The following is a 24,548-nucleotide window of genomic DNA, read 5'->3' as shown; positions in this document are numbered from 1 at the left end:
CCTTCAGGTAAGGGAAATGTAGAACACACATTCCAGAAGGAGTCACCCTTGTTGAGCTTTCTCAAGAAACCACCAGCCTCAGCTTTCCTGTCTCATCTTCAGTGCTTGGTTCCAAGTGAGATGACCACTGTGCATGGCAGCACATGGCTGTCACCCCAGTACTAGGTAGGTAGAGGCAGGAGGATTGTGGGTTTTGGTTTTGTCTTTAAAGGTAGAAGCTCATAATTAAAGAAGCAAACAATAAATTAATTTTACTTCCATTTTTGATTTATCTTTTTTTGTTTTGCACTGAATTATATATTTAAATCTACTGTTGTGGTAACAATTAACATTAATAGCATGACTAACACCATTCAAATACAAAGGCTCCTTCACACAGCTCTGTGCAAAATCTTTTGCTGCCATCGTGTGGATGTTCAAGGAACAATCCCAGTTGGCATCTTTATTTCATTCCACTGGAGTGCTTGCTTCCCACGCTAGTTTATGAAAATAACTGGAAAAATATCTAAGAGATATATACAATTCAACAGGTATGTTTCTGATTGCTCCTATTATGTTGTAAGTATGACTTTCTCGTCCCAAGCTTGTGCCCTTTGTGTAAGGTAATGATAATAGTGTTTTCCCTGACTGTCTCAGGTTGACTTGAGAACACAAATGGAAACATGGCTTGGTGAATCAGAAAGCACTAGTTGCAATAGATTGATCATTGTTATCACACAATGCATACTAGCAGAGTTGTTTCCCAGGTAACAGGCTAGCTATGGTTCAGGGAGACAGAAGATGTTCCACAGGTAACAGTTAAGTTTCAGTTCAGGCAGGATTGCTAGTAAAATGATTACTGAGGCTGCTTGTGTGATAAAATATTTTGTTGCAGCTTCAGTTGATTGTGGGTTTTTTTTTTTTGTTGTTGTTATTTAATAGTGGAACAATTGCTAGAAGGCTTAACTCTAGTCCTACTCATGTTATTAAAGATTAGTGCTAGATATTCTAATTATGGGACCAATAAAGACAGTAAATGAATAATGATAAGGGTAATAGGTTTGATTAGTACGGAAAGGATTTACACCAACATTTTCTGGGTACGAGCCAGATAGCTTAATTAGCTGACCTTCCTATGTTAGGATAGGGTGTGTTGGTAACACAGAGAATTTTGAATTCTTAGGTGTAGGTTCAATTTCTATTATCCTAGAAATAAGAGGATTTAAACCTCTATAATTTACTCTATCAAAATAACTCTTTTATCAGACCTATTTCTAGATGTATGATGGGATGCTTTCTCAAAAGTCCGGGCTTTGAGAGCTGCCTGGGAGTGACTCAGGACATAATCCTTGAGTGCTTCTTATTAGAAGGGACGCCTGGAAGTAGTTTCACCTGAAGCAGAAAATGCTGTAAGCCTGGGATAAAGAAGGGAGTGATTCCCTTCTAACAACTTCATTGATATGCAGGGAGGTCTTGTCATCCCCCAGATCACAGCTGCCATTCATGAAAAATGTGATGCCTGGGGCACAATCCAGGAAGCCACAATCCAGCTATTAATACTATAGGGTTTTCAGCCCAATTCACTCCCTTTTCCAAGCTATGCCTGAGCACAGAGGCTGTAGAGTGCATCTTAAATGACTCAGAAGTTTGAAGGAAAACCTGAATGCTTTGGTGGAAGATTTTACAAGCAAACCTCTGGGCAAAGGCTCCTTCAGCTTTTATTTTGCACCAACTATGTTACTCTTTACCCACACGTCTGTGTGTCTGGTACTGGCTTAGGCCCTGGGATGCAGTGATTAGCAAGACACAAGCAACTCAGTCTGCAGAGAAAAAAAAAAATCACATAAGAGTCCCCCCAACTCAGAAAAATAACCAAATAAACAACCAACCTTCCCCTAAACTCTGGAGACATAGAAAAGAGGAGGGCAGTCATTTCTCCCAGTATCTGAATCCCACTTAAGGGTCTTTTTTTAAATCTAACTTCTTCCACATCAAGTAAACCTCTCTTCCTTGAACTCTTCATGTTCCTGACTTTAATAACTAGTCCTCTAGTGGATCATCTCAGATACGAGTTTCCAGAAAACTATTCTTTGTCTTTATTTCTCTACCTGCAATTTGATCTTTACAATTAAAATGTCATAACAGATGTTAATCAGGCCATGCTTCAAATATACTTTTTATTCCTCTCTCCCTTGTATGGTTTATAATTTAATTAAAATATTCACTAAGCATCAGGAATTTCAGGTTAAGCAGTTTTCAACCCATGATTGTTTTGATTGCAAATTAGTTTTTGACGTGATAATTTCAGAGCATGAACCTCCTGATGGGAGTTTCCATGGAAACAATGCAGACAGAATTTCCTGCCCATGAATAATTTTATCACCTGGAGCTGTTGTGCAGCATCTGCCTAGGCTTCTCCTCTTCTATCTAAGGCTTTCTTCATCTCTCTTATATGTTATCCAGGTTCTCCATGCTTCAAAAGAATAATTATTCCGGCAGAAGCCTGCTGCTCTGCCAGAGGCCTTGCTCGTATCCAAGAGCCCAGATTGGTGTCGAATGTATAATTTCTCAACTATGGAAAATATAATGATGTAATAAGAATTATGTGAGAGACTTCATGGACCTAAAAGAATAGAGTCAGCTCCACTATGACCCAGCTTGTTGGATGGATATTAAGGAAGAGAGAACGAGATTTGGGAAGAGGTGATCACAGGGCAAGATCCCACCCAGCTACATTTATTGTTTGTGCTTAGAAAGGCAGGCAGATAACTGAGTTCAAGGTCAGCCTGGTATAGAGCTTGTTTAGGCCCAGGCATGGTGGGAATCGTGATCTCAGAGCTGGATCCCATCCAGCTAAATTTATTGTCTGCTTACAGCTTACAGAGGCATGCAGATCTCTGAATTCATTTACAAAGTTTTTTTTTTTTTTTTTATTTTTGCTGTCTTTTTCTAAGAATAGAGAGATTAGGTTCTTGGGATGTTGATTCAAGGGTTAGTCAAAAGGAAACCTGGAGTAAATGACTGAATTGATATGTAAATGAAAGACTGGGTTTTGGTCTGCAGAGAACCCAGAGAGAACTGCTTGGAGAGTGAACACAGCTCTTTTAGAATTTCTTTATGGTTCTTTTAGAATTTCTTTATGGTTCTTTTAGAACTTTTGTAACAGGATTTCTGACTTGGTCAGAAAATCCAAGGAATTTTTTTTTTCTGGTGGCTTTTCTGACCCTGGTTGGAAAGCCCATGAGCTATCCAGAGAACTTTTAGAATTTTTTCTAGCCCTAGAGAGTTGTCTCTGGCAGAGAGCTGTCTCAGAGATCTGGAAAGCTCTCTCAAACAGAACACAGGCTGTCAGCTTGTAGCCATGATTTGACTTTGTGTTGTTCTTTTGCCACTCTCAAACACCCCTTCCTCAGGACTTCCTTTCCAAGCTGAGGCTGGTTCTTGGCCATGGGTGTTCAGTAAACTACAAATTATCAAATAAGATTGTAATTATACACAAAGTATTTTTTTCACTTCTGCATGCTATATCTATAGTTATATAGTCTTTCCACTGCTGGATTAACTCCACTATCATAAAATGGTTAGTAATGTGCTTGCAATACAAGCATGAGGACATGATCTGGATCCCTAGACTTCCTGTCTAGAACTCAGGTGTGGTGACCTCTAGAAGCCAGATGTGGTAACATGCTGGGACTGGGGAGATACAGACAGATATCTCAGTCTTCCTGGATGACTAATTTGGCCTAATCAGAGAGTCTCAGGCTAGTGAGAAATCCTGTCTTAAAAAACAAGCGGGGTAGCACCTGAAGAATGACAGTTGAGACTTACCTCTAGCCTCCACACATGCAAGGGCACACTCACATCTTCACTTAAATATGAACCCACACCTATTCACCCACACCTACATACACTCAGACATCAAATATCTGTATTGACTGTCATTCACTGAGGGCAATTAGATGGAAAGGCAGTGGGAACTTATGGAAAGATTGTAAGTTGCAGAATTATATGACTGAAATTGGTGTGAAAGATTTAAAAGAAGCAGACTGACTTTGAAGTTGGGTAGACCAGTACACTTACTGTGTGGCCTTTGACAAGTGATGCAACCTTTATGAATCTTAGAACTTAGATCTGCAAGACAATAATAGGCAAGCCATGTCGGTTCCCAGTATTTAGGACCATTTTCTCATCTTATCTACTCCTTTCACTTTTTCAGGCTTGGGCCATTGTAGGTCACACTCTAGAGCAATTTCTATTGTTTAAGAGGTAATTATGATTGTTAACACTGTAGATCTAACAATTCCTTTTGTGGAGCTTGGCAAGCCCAAAGATCTCAGCTCTTTCTTGTTTTAAAACAATCCAAGATGAGGAAGAAACCATCTCTGCCTCATTAGAGATATTGGATGGGGCAGATTTCTTTATCCCCATCATGGGCAGGGGCTGAGATCTAGCTAGCATCCTGTACCAGAGAAGGAAAGGAAGAGAGAGGGAGAGAGTTTTGCAGGAGAGTTTAGTCTGGGTGCAAATGGGACTTGGTGATGCTGTTGGAGTACCCTCAAGCACCTGCCCCTGCACGGTTTCCTCTCTGGCCCCTGAGCATTTCCTACAACTTTCCAAGGTTCTACAAGTCATCAATTACTTCTCTAGCAAATTCATTTTTCTCGTTATTGGTTCTTTAAATTACCCAGAGCTGGTAACATTTGCTTGGAGCAAAGAGCTCCAGCAGGTAAATTCTCGGGTAAATTCCCCATATGAAGGCTACCACCGAGAGACACTCAAGAGCAGAGAGCAGCACCGCTAAGCATCTAGTGGTGACAGCAGGAAGCTAGCTAGTTCTTGGGGTCAGTCTGGCTCCAAACTAGAAAGTCACTTCAGTTTCTTCTTCTGTAAAATGGAAGTGATCATTTCTCAACATATCCTCAAGATCCAATAAAGGCGAGATGATGCCCACAGCGAGAGGCTTTGAACATGTAAACATGACATAAATTTAAGTGTTATTAACTAGCAAGATTATTGAGAGGTAAAACCAAAGTGACTCTGTTTTAGTTGATGGCTACTCCTTCCGTCAGAGGAGAAATCTGTTAGTAAGCTTTGTCCTTGGTCTGGGAGCAGCTATCACAGCACATTCTGAATGTCTATCATGAGGAATTATGTTGTATAAAAACCGTTTCTCATCTAAATGGACCTCTTTTTAAAATTTATTTATTTTTATTTTCTATACATTGGTGGTCTGCCTGCATGTGTGAAGGGGTTGAATTCCCTGGAACAGAAGTTATAGACAGTTTTGAGCTGCCATGTGGGTGCTGGGAATTGAACCTGGGACCTCTGGAAGAGCACCCAGTAATCTTAACCACTGAGCCATCTCTCTAGCCCCTGCCAACCCACGCCTTTTTAAAGGAGAGAATAAATTAGAGGCTGATTTAAAAGAAACATCAAATTTTTAGATACTTATGTAGCATAATATTTCATTTTTCCCCCCTGACTTATGAGATTTCCTATTAGTCAACAGGATCTGTCTGAATTGGCAAATACTTTCCAATCGGTATGATGATTTGTACATGCTTGGTCTAGAGAGTGGCTGGATTAGAAGGGGTGACCCTGTTGGATTAGGTGTGTCATTGTGGGTGAGGGTTATAAGCCTCTAATTCTAGTTACCTAGAAATGAGCATTCTGCTAGCATCCTCCATATGAAGATGTAGAACTCTCAGCTCCTCCTGCACCATGCCAGCCTGGATGCTGCCATGCTCCTGCCTTAATAATTGACTGAGCCTCTAAACATGTAAGCTAGCCCCAATTAAATGTTGTCCTTATAAGAATTGCCTTGGTCATGGTGTCTGTTCACAGCAGTAGAACTCTAACTAAGACAATTGGCAAGGAAGTTTAAAACTTTAGTATAGTCTGAATTTTTAGAGCAGACAGGTCCAGGACATAGAGATTCAGATAATACCACAGAGTTGATCTAGCTTTTCTAAGGGCCTTTGATGTCCTGAGTCCAAATCCACTAAGGGGATACAGAGGTAAATGAGAGAGTGACTTGATATTGGTGACTTGATGCTTCCAAGGATAGTGATGTTTGGACATATCTTGGAGCCCACAGGCACAACGGCTTCCTAGGGGGCTCACACCTCTCTTCATAACTGCTCTATTACAGTAGGCATCAAATGTGATTTCCCCCCCCCCCAACAACTGAAATTTGAGTGCGGATAATGTCAGATGTAAGTGAAGTGCCACATTCAATTTCCTTTCTGAAGTTTTGAGTTGCAATAAGGGTATCAGTTTGAAATCAGAAGCAATGGCAGTTCAAATACCATGGTTAGTGCAGAAGATCTGTATGATTGCAGGCACATTATTGAATTTCTCTGAACCTTTAAGTCAACCAAGTATGTGTGTGGGGGGGTGGGGAATTGAAGAGTCTGTGTGGTATTTTACACAGTGCTTGGTGTGAAGGGATTGTTCAACTGGTGTTTGGTGTTTTATCTCAGATTCTCTGTTATTTCTTCTGCCTCTAGGCCCCCTTTGTAGGAAAGCAGTCCCCTGTACAAATCTCCCCACATTCCTACGCTGGCCCCAGTGGCTCTGGCACTTTCTATTAGCTTTCCATGTTGGAAATCAGCATGTGTCTGGTTCTTCAAGAGGCACTACACTCACCAAGGACACAAAGTACACTTTTACGTTCTGTTCTCAGCACTCAGTCACTTTATTCAATTAGTGGATGCCCTATAAGGACTTCACAGTATAAATCTTATTTCCCCCGAAGCAAACACAAGTGAGAGTTTTCTGAAGATTCAGTTAAGGCAGAATTTCCAAAACACATTTCTTTTTTTTTTATTTTTATTTTTATTTTTATTTTTATTTTAAACCAAAAGTAGATTTTAATCAAGGTGATTGAAAAAAAAGAAGCATTTGAAAGTCATGTCTGCAAAATATAAAAGGAAAAACTGCATTTGATTTGACAAAGATTTAAGACAAAGTGCGTGAGAAGACATGGCAGATATTTCATATTGCTTAAAGGGAATTCTGTTGAGAAATTGTAGTAACACAGTCCTGTGGCTTCAAAGGCTAAGCAGTCAATATTAATTTATCATCAAGGTGAAACTGGCAAAAACCAGTCTCAGGAAAGGTGAGTTGTTAGATAAGACAGAATTAAAACATGTAAATAGGAACCTGTACCCAAAGAATAACACTTATGGATACTTGAAACCCTTAAAAAAGTATTTACCTTCACATCACACTCAGACTAAAAGACAACGCTCACGATTGGCTAAGTGCTATCTATAAGAACATACTAAACACAGCCTTGAAATGTCAGATGCATCCACATCTTCAACAGGGGTGACATGTTCCAGCTGTATATTTGTGCTCCTAACCTAGTCATGTATTGAGATCCCAAACCCCAATATATAAGTATCAGGCTGCAGGGTTTGGGAGTCAATGACGTCATGGAGTGGGAGCCTCATAAGTAGGATTAGGGCTGATATGAGAAGAGATGCATGGTTGTGTATCCTCTGCTCTCTGGCAGATGTAATGAGAAGACATGCTTCTACAAACCAGAGAGTGGGTTTTTCTGGAACTGGGTCTGCTAGTTCCTCCATGTTTTCCTCTCAGCTTTCAGAACTGTGGGAGATAAACCTTTGTTTTTAAGTCTCAGCTCCTTACACTGTGGGACATGGGACCTATCAGGTTGTGTAACAGAATATAGACATGAAAAATTAGCAGCAGGTAAAGGTTTCAAATGCACAGTGAATCTGTGGTGTTTCTCAGGGCTAGCCTGGTTTCATGTCACAGCTGTACTGCAGCCTGGTTCTGTGGTGTTTCTCAGGGCTAGCCTGCCAAAACACATTTCATATGATAATCATCTGTGTTCTAGGGATGTGTGTGAGAGTCCTTAAATTCAACAGGGCTAGAAAACACTTTCATGGTCTCTCTTTATTTCTGCTGGGTTTTTCTGATTCATTGCTGTATCACGAACACTTTTCATGGAGTCTTTTTCACAGATCTGGTGTTATGCATGCACATTGTAGAAATACCACTTTGAGACAAAATGGTCCCAGTTTCTCTGAATTGAATTTTGGGCTTAGAAAGCTATTTACAGCTGAGTCTTTCAGTGGGCATCCTCTGTGATACCTACCATAGGTCATGTTCATTGCTGTGCTATTTTTTGTGGAATCTTTTCACTGTAGCTGTGTTATGTATGATAATGACATACTGAATGAGTGTCCTTAAGGAGTGTAACTGGAAAAGAGCAGTGTTAACTTTGGTTCTCAGTGCCCATTATGTTTATTGAGTTATTTTGTTTTGTTTTCATTTACTATGTGTTACATGGCTAGGATTCCATGCCAGAGAATGGCAGATGTTTCTCCAAGGAAGCATGGTGAATCCAGCTTGCCAGTCTTTTTCTAGATAACAGAAGATCCTCATGTACTCAAAGCTCCTTCTCTGAGGAATTCTATAGTATGAGAGAGCCCCGCATATTTGGGCTGCTTCTCATCGGATCTTGAGGACATATTGAGAAATGATCACTTCCATTTTAGAGAAGAAGAAACTGAAGTGACTTTCTAGCTTGGAGCCAGACTGACTTGCAGCACTAGCTTCCTGCTGTCACCATCAGTTGCTTATCAGTGCTGCTCTCTGCTCTTGAGTGTCTCAGGAGTAACCTGCATATAGAGATCTTGTTAGGATGTTAAGTGCTTCTTGACAGCTGATCAGTAACTGTTGTTCTGTGCCTTCCCATGTCACACAGACCTGGAATCTGATACCTCCTCATCGTCCTGCAGTTGTGATATGAGGAGTGTACGGACAGACTGCAGGATTGAACCCAGACCAGAGGTGTTTTTAATAGCACACTGGCTAGAGGTGAAGGGAAGCCAGGGTGGCTGAAGTATGAGTGAGCATAGAAGAAGAACTATAGATGAAGACCTATAGATGAAGAACTATAGATGAAGAACTGTAGATGAAGAACTGTAGATGAAGAACTATAGAAGAAGAACTATAGAAGAAGAACTATAGATGAAGACCTATAGATGAAGAACTATAGATGAAGAACTGTAGATGAAGAACTGTAGATGAACTGTAGATGAAGAACTGTAGATGAAGAACTATAGAAGAAGAACTATAGATGAAGAACTATAGAAGAAGAACTATAGATGGGGCTATACTGGCCGGCCTAAGCCAGAAGGTTTATTACCATGCATACCACATCAACATTTTAGCATCTAAGAACAATGGAAAGTCATAGGAAGTCTTTAGAGAAGACAAGAAAGGCTATGATACAATTTTAAAAAGACTGTCCTTTCTAGAGGCTAGAAGGTTGTATGCGACTGGGGGCATTTGTATGCCCTTGGCAACCAGTAGGAATAAAGGACTCTTACCATAGAGCTGACTGATAGGGCTTAAATGCCTATTTAAATGTCAGAGGCCATATGTTGTAAGTTAATTCCTTGAATTCGTATGTTAACAGTATTTGGAAGTTACCAGGCCTTTAGGAGGTAATTAGGATGGGATGGGGGCACTCTTGTTAGCATTAGTGGCTTTACAGAAAGAGACATACATTTTGTGGGCTTGCACATGTATCCTTGTACATTTTGTATGCTTGCATATTTTCTATGCTTGTTTTGTGTTGTCACATGATATTCTCTTTTCTGTTATAATGCAGCAGGAAGGCCGGCAGGAGATGAAGGCTTTGTGCTCCTGGATTTCCCAGCTTTCAGGACATGCCTGTTTTCCCCTTTTTCCCCCTTAGCAAAGCACTGAAGTAAACACTAACAGAAGCATTTCTGTCTTTCCTTCTGCAGAAAGAATGCCCAAGGAGGTCAGTGTGCTGGTTAATGTATTTGCCTGATGAATGCTTTAAAATCTGTCCCAAGAATACTTTAAGAAGATAGTTCAATGATTGGAATTCTTCCTACAATGAATCTCTAAGAAGTAAAATATATAAGGGGCAAATTAGAGAGAAAAGATCATCAAAAATAGACATATGGGATTTAATCTAAGGAGATAGCTTTTTAAAATCTTTCATTATTGTAACATTATCATAGTTGTGATGGGCAGCAGGAATAAACCTCCATAGTGGGAACCTGGCTAGGTGCTGCTTTAAGTCGCCAGGCAGTGCTCAGTTGATGTGCACACACTAAACACTAGATGGCACCCACCATCCTGTGTCTGAATGGGGAGCAGAGGGAAGGAAATGACATTGCTGTGAGTTGAAAGCAGAAGGAGGGTGGGTTCCTGGAGAGGTTGGAGGGGGCTAGCAAAATGGGGCAGGTGGGTTAGGGGAGGGCAGTGGAGAAGGGGGGGCAAGTGTCTTGGCATATGTAAACGAGAGTGTCATTACATTGTATGCTAAATTAAAAAATACAAAAACCAACATAATGAATGGTTAACTTTGGAACTATAAAAATATCTACCCCACACTTCTCACCTTACTGTTATGTTAGGTATTTGTTATGTAAGGGTTTCATGGCTAAAGAAGTTTGGAAAAACCATTACTTTATCTGTATCCAGGATATCCTCCTCAGAGCACATTGGTTCACAGATGTTTTGACAAGTTCTTCAGGTGAAAACACTTGGTGCTAAGTAACTATGGTAACAACCTAACCCACTATAACTATTCCGTGAAACCCACTTATGGGGGATACAGACCTTGTCTAAACCCTGTCTGAAAGAAGGAATAATCAAGGCCATATCAATTTTACCTTAGTCATGGTTATCTGATACTTTAAAAACAGAAATATCGGTATCACAGAGTCCTATGCCGACGCTCAGGAAATGTTAGAGACAGAGGGCAGAAAGACTGAAAGAGCCAGAAGTTGGGAGAACTGATGGGAAATAGTGTCCTCTAGTAGTAACTTGTCTGCCACACTCAGGAATTCATTGCAGCTGGAGTAGCCCATAAAACCTGCACAAGATCAAGCCAGTCACGGCTGCTGGGGTGGGAGTGGGGGTAGTCATTTTTTTGTAGGGATGGATTTCTGGTAGAATGTCAGTGCTCTAGTGGGTGGCCTCACACCATGAATGTAATTTTTTTTTTTAAGAAAGAAAGGGAAAAAAAGGAATATAAGAAGTTGGGAGTGACTGGAATTGGCTTAGGAGAAGTAGGAGAAGCAGAGAGGTGGACTTGGTGAAAATATACTGCATACATGTAGCAGTTCTCAAAAAGTAAAAACCATTGTATTAAAATTGATTTTAATTTAGAGTTGTTACCAGTAATAGAGAAATTGAATGAAGATTTTCCATGTGACATGTAGCATTTTAAATGGAGAAAGAGAAAGAGAGGAAAAGGCAGAGTAAGAGAGAGAGGGAGGAGCAGAGGGAGAGGGGGGAAGGAGAAGGGGGAAGAAGGGGGGGACACAAAAGCTAGCACACTAGAGCTGTCACAGTGTAAGCCATTATCAAACACATTACTAGGAAAAGTCTATAATCTGGATGGTGGAGTTATTCTGGAGTGGACACTCTGCCTTTGATCCTAAGGATACAGTTTACTACACAGCTTTCTTATCTGTGAAGAGTGCCTGGGAGCAAAATGTACTCCAAACCCTCTTCCCTCCATCTGAACATTCTAGGTTACTGGGTTTTTTTTCCCCAATTTTTATTAGGTATTTACTTCATTTACATTTCAAATGCTACCCCCAAAGTCTCCTATACCCTTCCCCCCCTGCTCCCCTATCCACCCACTCCCCCTTCTTGGCCCTGGTGTTCCCCTGTACTGGNNCNTATAAAGTTTGAAAGACCAAGGGGCCTCTNTTCCCAATGATGGCTGANTANNCCATCTTCTACTACATATGCAGCTAGAGACANNAGCTCTNGGGNTACTGGTTAGTTCATATTGTTGTTCCACCTATAGGGTTGCAGACCCCTTCAGCTCCTTGGGTACTTTCTCTAGCTCCTCTAGGTTACTGTTAACCTAGAATAATTTGTTAACTGGGTAATTTGGAAATGAATCTTACATGACCCGGTGTCACGTACAGAGGTTTTTTTCTTTTTTGGTTTTTCAAGACAGGGTTTCTCTGCATAGCTCTGGCTGTACTGAAACTCACTTTGTAGACCAGGCTGGCCTCGAACTCAGAAATCTGCCTGCCTCTGCCTCCCGAGTGCTGGGATTAAAGGCGTGTGCCACCACACCCTGCTCAAAGTTTTTATTTAGCTTTAATTGTTTAAAATTTCCGCTTTGTGTTGTTTGGGAATGCACCTCTTGCTCTTACTATCCAGTTTAAGCTGTGGGTACAAAATTCTGTATCTTCCCCCTTCCACTACTTATAATTCTAATCTTTCATTTACTTCCCATCCATTATTTCATCAGAGCTTCCAAATGGCTATTTTTTTTTATCCAACAGTTACCCAATAAAACCACAGTACTTAATTTGAAGTTAGATACTTCCTACGGAAAGTTAAATAACTCAAGCAAGATGAAAAGAGAAAAGTTCTCTCTTTCTTTCTAATGGGAAAATTTTTCTAGATGATATTCTCTGCCATCGAATGCTTTTCCAATCATTGTGCATAATAAAGAGAATACCATCAGATCTCCAGAGACTGCCATTTCCCATGAATCGTAATTTTTAAGGCTATAATTCTGCTTGGTTGCCTTACTTGATTTGGGGTCCTAATATTAATATTAAACAGATAGATCTATTTTTAAAAAGCAGAAATACTTTTGAGTTATTTTCCTTTGAATCATCCACTATTAGCTTCTGTACTTCCTTTTATTGTATAGAAGAAAAACAAAAACTATGGCTCCTTAGGTCTTCTACTTGGCTAGAAATAGAGATTTGATATCACCTTTGTTTTATCATCCTTGAACTGAGCAGAATAATGTGTGATATGGTCATAAGATTAAATGAGAAATAAACATGGCCCAAGTAAAAAGTACCCCATATATTAGTGCTCTAGTTTCTAACCACAGCACGCAGTCAGAGCAGCAAGCATCAAAGTAATGACTGTATTCTGTTGGCAGAATCTTGAAGACTGCTGCTGTATATATAGAGAGGACTCCTACTTTGCATCAACACAAGTTAAGAATCCAACTACATTGTCAGGAGTGATGGAGCTGAGGAAATCATACATCCTTTCAGATTCTCCTTTTTAGTCTGAAAAGTGGGAGAAAAAGGAACTTACCATGACTGTTGGCATCTCCTTAAAGATGGACACAGCTTGGTTCACATAAAAGTGTTTCTGTCTCAAGGTGTGCTGTGACCATGTGAGTCCTGACTATGAGGCGATGGCAGGATGCCTGTCCAGAGTACACATTTCCTTTGGGATGATGGAGGTTTTCAGAATTGGACTCCCAGGCTATAGTGACCTCTTTTGAGCAAGTGCTATGAGGCAGTCACTGGGCCAAATGTTGAGAATAAAAACTCCTTTGAGGCATGAAACTTTGTCCTTCAGAAATTTTACCAGGTAATGAAGAAACAGTCATGCAAACCAATATAGGTAATAAGCCTGAATAGCTGCTTGGAATATCTTGTATGTCATTTAAGAGACAAAGACATAGTTTATCCCTTGGATGGCAGAAAAATGTCTGATATAAGACCTGACATCTCATCTCTTAGACTCAGCATCCAGTAGGCTGCAAGTTCTTGGATGGCAGAGATATGAATATATAAGAAAGCTATGGTCACACACAAGGTGTGACTTGGCCATCCATGCAAACTTCTGGGTATTTAGGTCTGTATTTAGGTCAACTGCTGTGAGCTATTTAGGGAAACTATATGTGTACATGTGTGTACATGTGTGTGTGTGTGTGTGTGTGTGTGTGTGTGNGAGAGAGAGAGAGAGAGAGAGAGAGAGAGAGAGAGAGAGAGAGAGAGAGAGAAAGTACAAAGTATGGGGAGAGAAAGAGGCAGCAATAGAAATGGGGAGATATTTGCTCATTTGTTTAAAGGATTAAAAGAATGACTAAAAAATTAAGGTGGGAAATACTTGGAAAATTCTATCTATAAATCATAGCTATAAAGTGAAAACATTTTTTTCTGAGTACATAATGAGAACAAGAACTATGTGCTTTATGGAGTTATGAACTGTAATCCTCTAAAGAACTAGGATCCACATATAATTCTCTATTATTTACATGATTATTAGAACTCTAATATGATTATAAACATTTTAAATGGATTTAACCATCCACTACACCAGGGAGGAATCTTTATATAGTGGAAACAGTCAATAAATACATGAACACACAGAAGAAAGCAAAAGAAAGCAAGATACAAGGAAAAGCAGAAGGAAGCAGGAGAGGATAGGGCAGCGAGGAAACTTCACTCATTTTTTTTATAAATAGAAAATTAATTATATATATTATCTTGTACCCATCTTGGGGAGCCTGATTCTCTCATATAAATATGGGGAGATACTTTTTGAAGTGAAAATTAATTTTATAGTTGTGAAAGATGAAGAAGTTATCAAAGTCTACGTTACTGAATAGTACCTATAGTTAATATTGTATATATTGTATATTTAATTCTGTTTGTAGTATGTATGTGTGTGTGTGTGTGTGTGTGTGTGTGTGTGTGTGTGTATGTGTAGACCAGAGGTTGACACTGGTTGTTTTTCTCTATCATTCTCCCCAGAGACCTTCCTCTTTCCACCTTCTGAGCACTGGGGTTACAGGTGTGTGTGCACACCACTATGCCTGGCTTTTCTTTTTTTTTTTTTTTTTCTTTTTTTCTTTTTCGGTTTTCTGAGACAGGGTTTCTCTGTATAGCTCTGGCTGTCCTGGAACTCACTCTGTAGACCAGGCTGGCCTTGAACTCAGAAATTTGCCTGCCTCTGCCTCCCAAGTGCTGTGATTTTCTAATGAGTTCTGGGATCTGGACTTAGGTCCTAGAGCTTGCAAGCAAGCAGCTTACATATTGAGCCATTTCTCCAGCCCCATTTATAAGCTTTTAATAGGCTTGATGTGGTTTAAGTGTGTGATAAGTGATAACACACAGATAAGGTACTAGGAAATACTATCAGAGATGGTGGATATATTTATGATGGTACCTTATGGGAAGAGATTTATAGAAATGCGTCCACTTCTAAACACGTTCAGTTGTAGACACTAAGTAGGCCCAGGTCTTTGCTTATCACATACCTTTGTAAAGTGAGCTTGAAGTTCACTTTAATAAACTTAATATAAGCTTAAAAATTGTTATTGGTAATTCTTTTTTTTTTTAAGTTTTAATTTGTTTTGTTGCTGGTAATTCTTGAACTTAGGCAAATTCTGCCCCCTGCCATGTGTCACCCTTGCCACACCCTGTGGCGTTCTGTAATTCTTCTCATATATTTATATGCACCAAAGTATTACAAAACCAAAGTTTCAGCAGTGTAGTCACAAGTCCTGGGGAGACTGTATTTTAATAAGCCAGCAGTACACCATTTAAATAAAGCTTCTGTTACATGCAGGCACACATCACGATCTAAAGGAAGATGCTTTCTGTTACATGCAGGCACACATCGCGATCTAAAGGAAGATGCTAGATCCTCCACCTGTATCCAGGAGAAGTAAAATGACAAGCATCGGGTACCTGTGAGGCAACTAAACCGCAGTGCTCTGGAGGCTGTGAAACATCTCCCTTTGGAATGAAAGTGATTTCTTCATGGATAATGGTAGATGCGGAAAGAAAGGACATTAAAGAGACATACTCACCGACAAGATCTGGTCTCCTCTCTGGAGCTCCCCACTCAGGTCTGCTGGTCCACCGGCCAGAATGAAGGATACAAAAATACCTTCTCCATCTTCCCCGCCCACAATGTTGAAGCCCAGGCCAGTGGAGCCTTTGTGAAGGACTACCTTGCGGGGCTCCCTGTAGGAACAAATGGAGAACTCAGCTCACAGGGTGATCCCTCTCAGATGTCCAGATTCTGGTTTTTTTTTTTTTTTTAACTTTGTTGTAATATGTGATACCACATGTTCACTACCTACTACAACTAAGTGGCTCGCCATAGTAAAATGCATTTGCAGATTATGAAAGGTTTCATAAGGGTAGTTTGTCTGAATTCTCATCACAGCTATCAACATCCCATGTAATACCATTCCTGGAACACCAGTTTTTCCTCTCTTAAAAAAAAAAAAGAGTTGGGGCTGGAGAGACGGCTTAGAAGTTAAGAGCACTGACTGTTCTTCCAGATGTCCTGGGTTCAATTCCCAGCAACTATATGGTGGCTCTCAACTATCTGTAATAGGATTTGATGCCCTCTTCTGGTATGTCTGAAGATAGGAACAATGTATATACATAAAATAAATAATTCCTTTTTTTTTTTTTTAAAAAAAAAGAAAAACCTCTGTAGTAGTATTGATCATAAAGTATTCAGCAGTCTGGAAAGGCTAAGAAATAAAGGGGAGATTTTGATAGGAGAGGAATCAGATTGAACCTTGCAGGCATTGGAATGTCCTAGAATCTGAGTCACCAAGAGTGTTTAAATGAAAAAACCAAGTGGTCACACATACTGTTGACCTCTAAGAAACACAGGTGTGAAAGAGTGACAGCTAGAAAAAGGTTGACAACAGTGAGGATGAAGAGGAAGGAGAGAGGAGAGGAGACTGTGAAGAGGGGTGAAGTGTTGGGGAGGGTGAGAGAGCTACTAAGTAAACTGGCAAGAGAGAAGCTGGGCATTATTAGACCTTCCAGTTCCTGCTAGAGCTACCATGCCCCTGTGCATACCTTCTGGGGCAAATGGAGACAAATGTGAACGGAAGTTCCCAATGAAACCAAAACTCGAAACCAACCAACCGAACCCTCAAAACCAACCAAACCACAACTTTCAGATTCTGGACGGTTGATTCGTTCTCTCTCTCTCTCTCTCTCTCTCTCTCTCTCTCTCTCTCTCTCTCTCTCTGTGTGTGTGTGTGTGTGTGTGTGTGTGTGTGTGTGTGTTTATTAGTGCTCATGTGTGTTCCAGCGACAAGCAAGCATGTGTGTAGAGGCTACCGGTCATCAACCTCAGGTGACATTGCTAAAGCACTGTCTGCGTATTTCTTAATGATTTTGAACTTACTTCGAGGGTTAGACTGAATGGCTAGAGAGCCCCAGGGATCCAGCTGTCTCTGCCCACAGTGCTGAGATTGCAAGTATGTGCCATCATGACTTTTTTTTTTTTTTTTTTTTTTTTTTTTTTTTTGTGGGTCCTGAAGTTTTAACTCGAGTCAGATGCTTGCTAATTTGACAAACAGGTTCTCAACCAAGTGAGACATTTCTTCTGCCCCTAATTTAATTTTCTTTAAAAAAATTTTTGTTTTGTTTTGTTTTTTTGAGACAGGGTTTCTCTGTATAGCCCCAGCTGTCCTGGAACTCACTCTGTAGACCAGATTGGCCTCAAACTCAGAAATTCACCTGCTTCTGCCTCCCGAGTGCTGGGATTAAAGGCGTGCGCCACCATGCCTGACGAAAAATTATTATTATTTTGTCGTGTGTGTGTGTGTGTGTGTGTGTGTGTGTGTGTGTGAAGACCAGGGACTAGCTTTGTGAAGTCAGTTCTTTCATGTTACTATGGGTTCTAAGGATCTGCCTAACATCAGCAGGTTAGTACAAGTTAGCTAACCTTTACTTAGCTGAACCATCTCACCAGCTTTTCCTAAACAATAGTTTTTAAAACATGTTCTGTCAGCCTAAGTTAGACCAAGGAGCCTTTCTATCATCTACCTCTCTTTTCTACACATCTCAGCTCCAATAACTAAAGCTCCTTTATTTTCCTCTCAGTGATATATGGATAGTAAGGAACAATCCAATATTTCTTTCTGCTAATGATACGGAGAGCTTATTTGCAATCACAAGTCCATGCTTAAAATGATAGATCTATGTTGAACCTCATTATAAGAGTGTAAAATGTACAGGCCAGCTTGCACTATGGGTAGATATGGCATATAGTTAGAGGCAAATTGACACACATGCTTTCTATACTCGACAACTCTATTCTACAAACACTGGGTAAGCACTAACTGTACCTTGGACTTTTCTAGGTGAGTGTGCTCTCAGAATGTTTGCAAACTACATGAAAATAATTGCCCTGGTGGGTTTATGTTGTGCTAATAAACCACCCATCCAGTAACTGAATTCATTCCCTACTATGTTAGAAATCTATATTTGGAGAGAAAGAAAAAGAAGAGTCATATGCTGTGATGTGGGGTAGGCCTAGGTTTCGTACACCGAGGAGGAAATGCTTGAGGACACTGGTCATGTAGGTACCCAAGAAAAGATACTATACCTGGAGGAGGAGCTAATAACCACACCTTAGTGTGTGAAGGTTCTGATGTCACAGAAGAACCAGGATGTCAATGTGGCTGAGCTATGAGTCAGTTCTGTATTAGCAAATATTGACCCTCTTTTCTCATTTGAGGGTCCTGGTGTTTGGTCGGACAAGACATTTTGGGTATTAAGTTGTAAGGTGCTAGATTCTCTAGATTTTTTTTTTTCAGCAGGAAGTTGATCTGTTTAGCAGATGCACATGCCTGTTGACTGGGTATTCAGTGATGGCTCCCCAGTAGAGCATTTCCACGCACGGCAACTGGGAAAGTCTGGGAGCTCAGCTCCCTACCAGGGAGGGGAGAAGGAAAGAAGTTCACTTATTCTACCTCACTGTCAGTGGCTGGGGCAGAAGCCCAGCTTCTGCATGGGTGCTGCTTGCACTTCTGGACAGGCAAGGGGTTCTAAATGTCTTAGTCATTTTTCTGTTTCTGTGATAAAATATCGTGATAGTATGTACACAAGGAAGGGCAGGGGTGATTTCAGCTTACAGCTCCAGAGGGATAGAGTCCATAATGATAGGGAAGGTCTGGTAGCAGGAAATAGGACACTCACTCTTATACCCATACACAGGAAACACAGAGACAGAACAGGAAGTAAGAGTGAAGTTATAAGACCCGAATCCCACCCATATTGACATACTTCCTCTAGCAATGCTCTACTCTTTAAAAAAAAAATTTATTGATTCTTCATGAGTTTCACATTGTGCACTCCAGTTCCACACATCTCCCCATCCCGTTGTTGCCCTTGCAACCTCCCTTGCAGAAGAAAATAAAAACAAACAAAAAGTAATAGAAAACATCTTGTCGTGGAAGCAGTAGTGTGTCCTAGAGTGTATCCCACAGTATATCCCTCTGCACATCTTTACTTGCAAATGTTCACTGCAATAATTCATTGGTCTTGTTTGAGGTCTCTGGCTTCTGCTATACTATCAATACTGATTGTCACCAGCATGCCTCTTGTTTATCCTGCTGTTGCCCTGTGTCATGGAGATCCTACAGCTTCAGATCTGCAGAGCAGGCCTCTTCACACACTCTAGCAGTTCATAGATGAGACAGATTTTGGGGTGGGCCAACTCAACATCCTAGATCTGCACTTGGGTGGTAGCTGATTTGGTCAGCCCACCAGCTCTGTGCTACCTGCACCACCAGGGTTAGGTCTCTAGTACTGCTCCTGCTAGTTCACCCACTGCCATCATCAGCTTTCACATCTTGGCGGCTTCACTTGTAAGCCCTCAGGGGTGGCTCACCCATGTCCCCATCACTAGGGCCAGTTCCACTATGTTGCTCAGGTGAGGTACCTGACCTGAGTGCTGCATCCAGTGTGGGACAGGTTCAGCTCTCCTGCTTTCGTAACCCCAGGGCCAGCTCTCTTAACTGTCACAGGTGACCAGGGGAAAGGGAGGGTTGGGCATCATCCTCGTGCCATGCCACTTCACTGCAGACAGTGGCGGGGCAAGCTCTCTCATGCTTATGACCTCAGGGTCAGCTCACCCTCACCCTGCCATCGGGGCCAGCTCTACTGTGTTGCTCAGGTGTGCTCTCCCAAGTGCTATTGCTGGCAAAGGCTCTACCTCTTAAAAGTTCCATAACCCCTTCAAACAGGACCACCAACTAGGAAGGAGGGGCTTAACTACATGAGCCTACAGGGGGAATTTCTTATTTGAATCACACAAAAGTAGTACAACTTTCCTCTTTATTTTTCTGCCTCATTGATTCTGGGCAGGGTGGAAATTCAGTTCGGCCTCATTGATTCTGGGCAGGGTGGAAATTCAGTTTTCATTCTATCTACTACTGACTTTAGTTCAGTGGAGGAAGTAAAAGGAGAGCTTGCTTCTAATTGATTTTCCTGGTTGCTTAGTAGAAGTATAGATAAGTTTACTTCTCTGGGAAGACCCATGATAGCATGGGAGGGAGAGGTTTCATTCCTTTCATGTTTGGCTAAGGTAGGGCCAGGACAGCATTATCAAATCTGTGACAGCATGTATAATACCTGCAGACATTTAAGCCAAGCAAAGTGCCAGCAGTGAGAAGGGAAAGTGGGTACAAAGTCCCACCCATAATGAGAAGCTATTGGCAATGGATAAATGCAGGGAAAGGGGAAATTAGTTTTCTTCAATGGGGTGATACTGGGTTTATCTACCACACTCCAGGGCAGGCCTTGAGGTTGGGGGTAGTTGGTGAACACAAAATTAGCTCCATGTTTTTGTGTGTGTATATGTTGTTATTGTTATGATTTGGTGTTTTTTGTCTCTTTAGTCTTAATTTAGCTTTTTTGTTTTACTTTTTTTTTCAGAGAGGAGAGAGGAAGAGAGAGAGAAGAGGAAGAGGGGGAGAGGAGGGGGAGGGAGAGAGGGAAGAGGGAGAGAGAGAGAGAGAGAGAGAGAGAGAGAGAGAGAGAGAGAGAGAGAATCTAGTTGGATGGTGTTGTGTAGAAAAGCTGATTAAGACTTAAGGAAAGCAACTCAAAATAACTTCAGGAAACACCTTAAGCAAAAGGTAAGCAACTCAAAATAGCATCAGGATCAGGAAGTCCCTGAAATAGAGCAGATTCACTAGGACTATCTGTTCTATTAGTTAACAACGAAGACTGCTGAGAGTGAGTCATGCTGTAAGGACCCTGAGACCAGACCAGTTGCCTGGAAGAAGTAGAAACTAGACGAACTGCCTGGAAGGGGCGTAAGTCAACAGAATCACCAGGAAAGGATATTCTCCCAATTGTTCAGGCTGTGCAATGTGTTCCACGGTCCCAGCTTCTGTGAGCTGGCATTTGAATCATTTCTGCTCCTGCAAGTAACCCCTCCCCTACACTCCTGTAAGTAATCCCAAATAAAACTCACTGGTTCACCAAGGTAGAATTTGGTAATATCTGTACTTTGGTCTTTTGTGGGCTTCCTGTCTGGGGTGAGTAGAGGGGTATGTGTGTCTCCCCAGAAAAAGATGTGTCATACAAAAGATGGGTAGGGGGGACAGGAAGTATCTAGCAGAACTTGGGGGAGGGTAAAAAATATGATCAAAATATATTGTATAAAAAATTAAAAAAAATAACCACCCTCCTTCCTTGCTAACTCATCCTTCTCCCAGATCTTAGTCTGGAGAGAAAACGTTGAATTTAGGGTTTTTTTTTTTTTTTTGTGCCTGTTGGTAATTGTATAATGTAGGATCTCCAGTATCTTATCCAGTATATAAAAGACGCAAGAAAACAACGTAGGTCCCAGGAACTCATTACTGCCCTTCATGGCTTCTTTGAGGAAGTTTGCTTCTTCTTTACATTTCTTTCTACCTTATAGAGACTGCTTGTGTGTTGGTTTTATTATGTTCAATGTTTTTAAATATGATTGTCTATTAAATATGGGTGAAGAGCAGAGAGGAATGGACAGACAAATTTGAAGGGATACTAGCCTGCTCAAGCATGTGCCTCTAGCAGGCCTTGCTCTTCTTCCCATTCCCTCTGTCTTGCTGAAAACCATTAGATTATATTCATAAAGTGAGGCACCAAGATCTATTCCCTTATTGGACCACTTTCTCCTTCTGAGACTGACTACCAAGGTCCAGCTATTAAAGTATTGAAGTTCTGCAACCAAAAGCTCCCTTTGACTAGTTAACGTGCTCAGTTAAAATTAAACACCTCATCCTGACATAGGGTTTTCCCCTTTACCTTTATAAACCACCATTTTCCTATGGTCTCTTCTCTATCCATAGGCAGTCTTTTGTCCTCTGGGACAAACACTCCCTTCCCCCCTCTCCCTTGTTTCCTTCCCCTTCTCTGCCTTTTGTTCCTCTGGGGCAAATAAATCTCCTTTATGTTGAGAATTTGATCTTGGGTTATCCTGATACTGGTTTCTTACATGTGCCATCTATTCCTTGGACATGCCGTGCTTTGCATATGAATCAGGAGTGCAGCATTTCTGGGTGGTTGCTAGCTCACACATCCTTCACTAGAATGTGAACTGGAGACCAAGCATAAAGCAGTTCCCGAGCACAGCAAGAGACTTGATAATCAAAAGGAACACAGAAAATGGCTATTGAGAGAATGGACACACTCCCACAGTGATTTAGGCCTTCACTTCAGACTATAATTATTTATGCAAATGTCTTCCCTCCTTTTTTAATCATGGATTGAAAAACTCATACACAACAGGGATGGTAAAGACAGTCTAAGAAAGTGAAGTGGGATGAAGAGAGATTGCAGCTAAAGAGGGCTGCAAGTAGCTAAGTCTAGATGATGACTTCAAGGAGGAATTGTCTCATTTGAACACTGCCCAGTCTCCAGATTCTTTTAAAGATAAGCCAAGAATTTAGACTTTATGTAAAATTTCTAGCTTTTTAAATCAACAAAGATTAAAAAAAACAAATAAAAGCAGCATGCAGTTCCAACTCTACCCTTCTTTGTTATGGATTCAGCTAGGGGATGCCAATGTGAACAGCACGATGGGAAGCTTCAGGACACATCAGATACCTGTGTGGCATAGATGGGATTTGGCATCTAGTAATTCTCTGTCCTTTTAGGTTGATTTAGGAATTTATATTCAGCGCCACTTCAACTCTTCCCTTTCAAGTTCTCTTACTCTAGAATCATCTGTCCTTCTGCTGTAATTTTCTTTGATTTTCTTTTGTTCTTTCTATAGTACAATCTTTGTGATGGCCCAGTTTCAACCATTTCGAGCCAGCATTCTCTTGTCTGCATGTTTAGTGTCAAGGGATGACTCTGGATCTGATAATCTAATGTCTTGAATTTCTGTGAAGCATATATTGTGTGAGCCACACAGCTTCCAGACTGGACATAATGTCCTGGGTGTAATGATAGTTTCATCTAGAATGCTCAATTAATACTTGATAATTAATTAAGTAAACCAACACACAAATTTATATATATATATATATATATATATATATATATATATATATATATATATAGAGAGAGAGAGAGAGAGAGAGAGAGAGAGAGACTGTCTCTTATCTGCTGTGCTACTTTTATTCCAGAATTCAGATGGTCTCAAGACCATTACTAGCCATTATATACTGGAACAAAATTCTAACCCCTCATTCCTTAATCATGACTTGGTGCAAGTTACTTGACTGTGATCATCTGGAAGTTACTTTCATCAGATGCCCAATTCACAAGTGAAGTGATGCTACTATATAGATAGAATGCTAGAGAAACCTATCCATGTAACTATCACAATGCTTATTATTATCCTGGCTTTGTTTACACATCTCCCTTTCAATTTATAATAATTAACTTGAGAACAGTAAGCGTACCGTCAGTCTTTTGTCTTCACTACTTAGTATAGAATAAAGTGCTTTCTATTTGTTAATTGCAGTTTTCATATTATGTCTTGAATGTGGCCTCTGCAGAAGCTATAATCTACTACCCATGATATCAGCATATTTTGAAAGGACATATCCTTATTCAAATATATGTTTGATTCATCTAGCCAGTCTGTTAGTAAAGAGACACTTCTGGAATTCCTATTCACTGTTGGGCACTGTGAATATAAATATTAAAAACCCTGAGGTTGGAAGGCTAATTGGAGAAAACAAGGAACAAGAATATTGCTATGACAGAGACTTGAGAGCCATAACCTAATAGAGACAATAGTGAATAGTGAGTAATTGGAAAAGAGTCTATCCTTGTATTATCATGACTCCTGAAATCATGCTACACACATTTACACAGTTCTTTTTTCTTAACATGACACAAATGCCTCTTAATTATAAAATCCCGGATGTTGGGCAACTCAGAAAGGGCCAGTTTGTTCTGCTCTAAGCTGTATCAGGTCACCTGCTAGGTGAAGTCTTGGGGGTACTCTAAGGCAGCTGGAAGTTTTGGGGAGAAAAGTGCCATGCAATTTTTCTTTTAATTTGTGGCTCAAGTGGGTTCAGGATTCAAAGAAAAAAAAGATCACTTAAACCTGAAGGACTTATGTTGAGGGAGGATAAGAATGTTATCCACTGTCTTTTAAAAATGTGTCGGTCCATGTTACTGTCTGCTCTGAAGCCTTCAGTGAACCCTCTGGATTTTCTACACTTCTAAGAACAACGTCCAAAAGTCTCGTCACATGACCTTTACCCACTTCAGGAGAGCCTAACTTCACCATTTTCCTCTTCTCTTAATAATCAAAGTTGCACACTACAGCCCCTCACACTGGGCTGTTGCACACTTCACTAGCTCATCCCAGGGTCTCTTTGTATGGAATGATCCTTTCTCTTGCTATTTTTATCTTTCTAATGAGCTTCTGCTTTACCTTCAACACCAAGATCGGTGCTGCCTCTTCTCTGTGCTCCCTCTATCCTTACCTCCAGATGAAATAGCAACCTCTTTCTTTCCCCCTCCCTCCCTCCCTCCCTCCCTCCC

At 40.7% G+C, this 24,548-nt stretch overlaps 1 protein-coding gene across 23 annotated transcripts in view; it reads right to left on the bottom strand.

Moving 5' to 3' along the window:
* Window positions 1-24,548, bottom strand: part of Dlg2 (discs large MAGUK scaffold protein 2) — a 1,883,913-nt gene that overhangs the window by 317,606 nt on the left and 1,541,759 nt on the right. For all 23 annotated transcript variants that reach the window (XM_029535332.1, XM_029535281.1, XM_029535286.1 and 20 more), the window contains one exon: window positions 15,599-15,755. In XM_029535332.1, the coding sequence (XP_029391192.1) occupies window positions 15,599-15,755 (157 nt within the window). The remainder of the gene's footprint in view (window positions 1-15,598; window positions 15,756-24,548) is intronic.

The sequence above is a fragment of the Mus pahari genome, chromosome 1 (assembly GCF_900095145.1).
Source record: "Mus pahari chromosome 1, PAHARI_EIJ_v1.1, whole genome shotgun sequence".
Lineage (NCBI taxonomy): Eukaryota > Metazoa > Chordata > Mammalia > Rodentia > Muridae > Mus > Mus pahari.
Note: the sequence above shows the minus strand (reverse complement) of the source record. Positions and strands in the feature narration are given on the sequence as shown.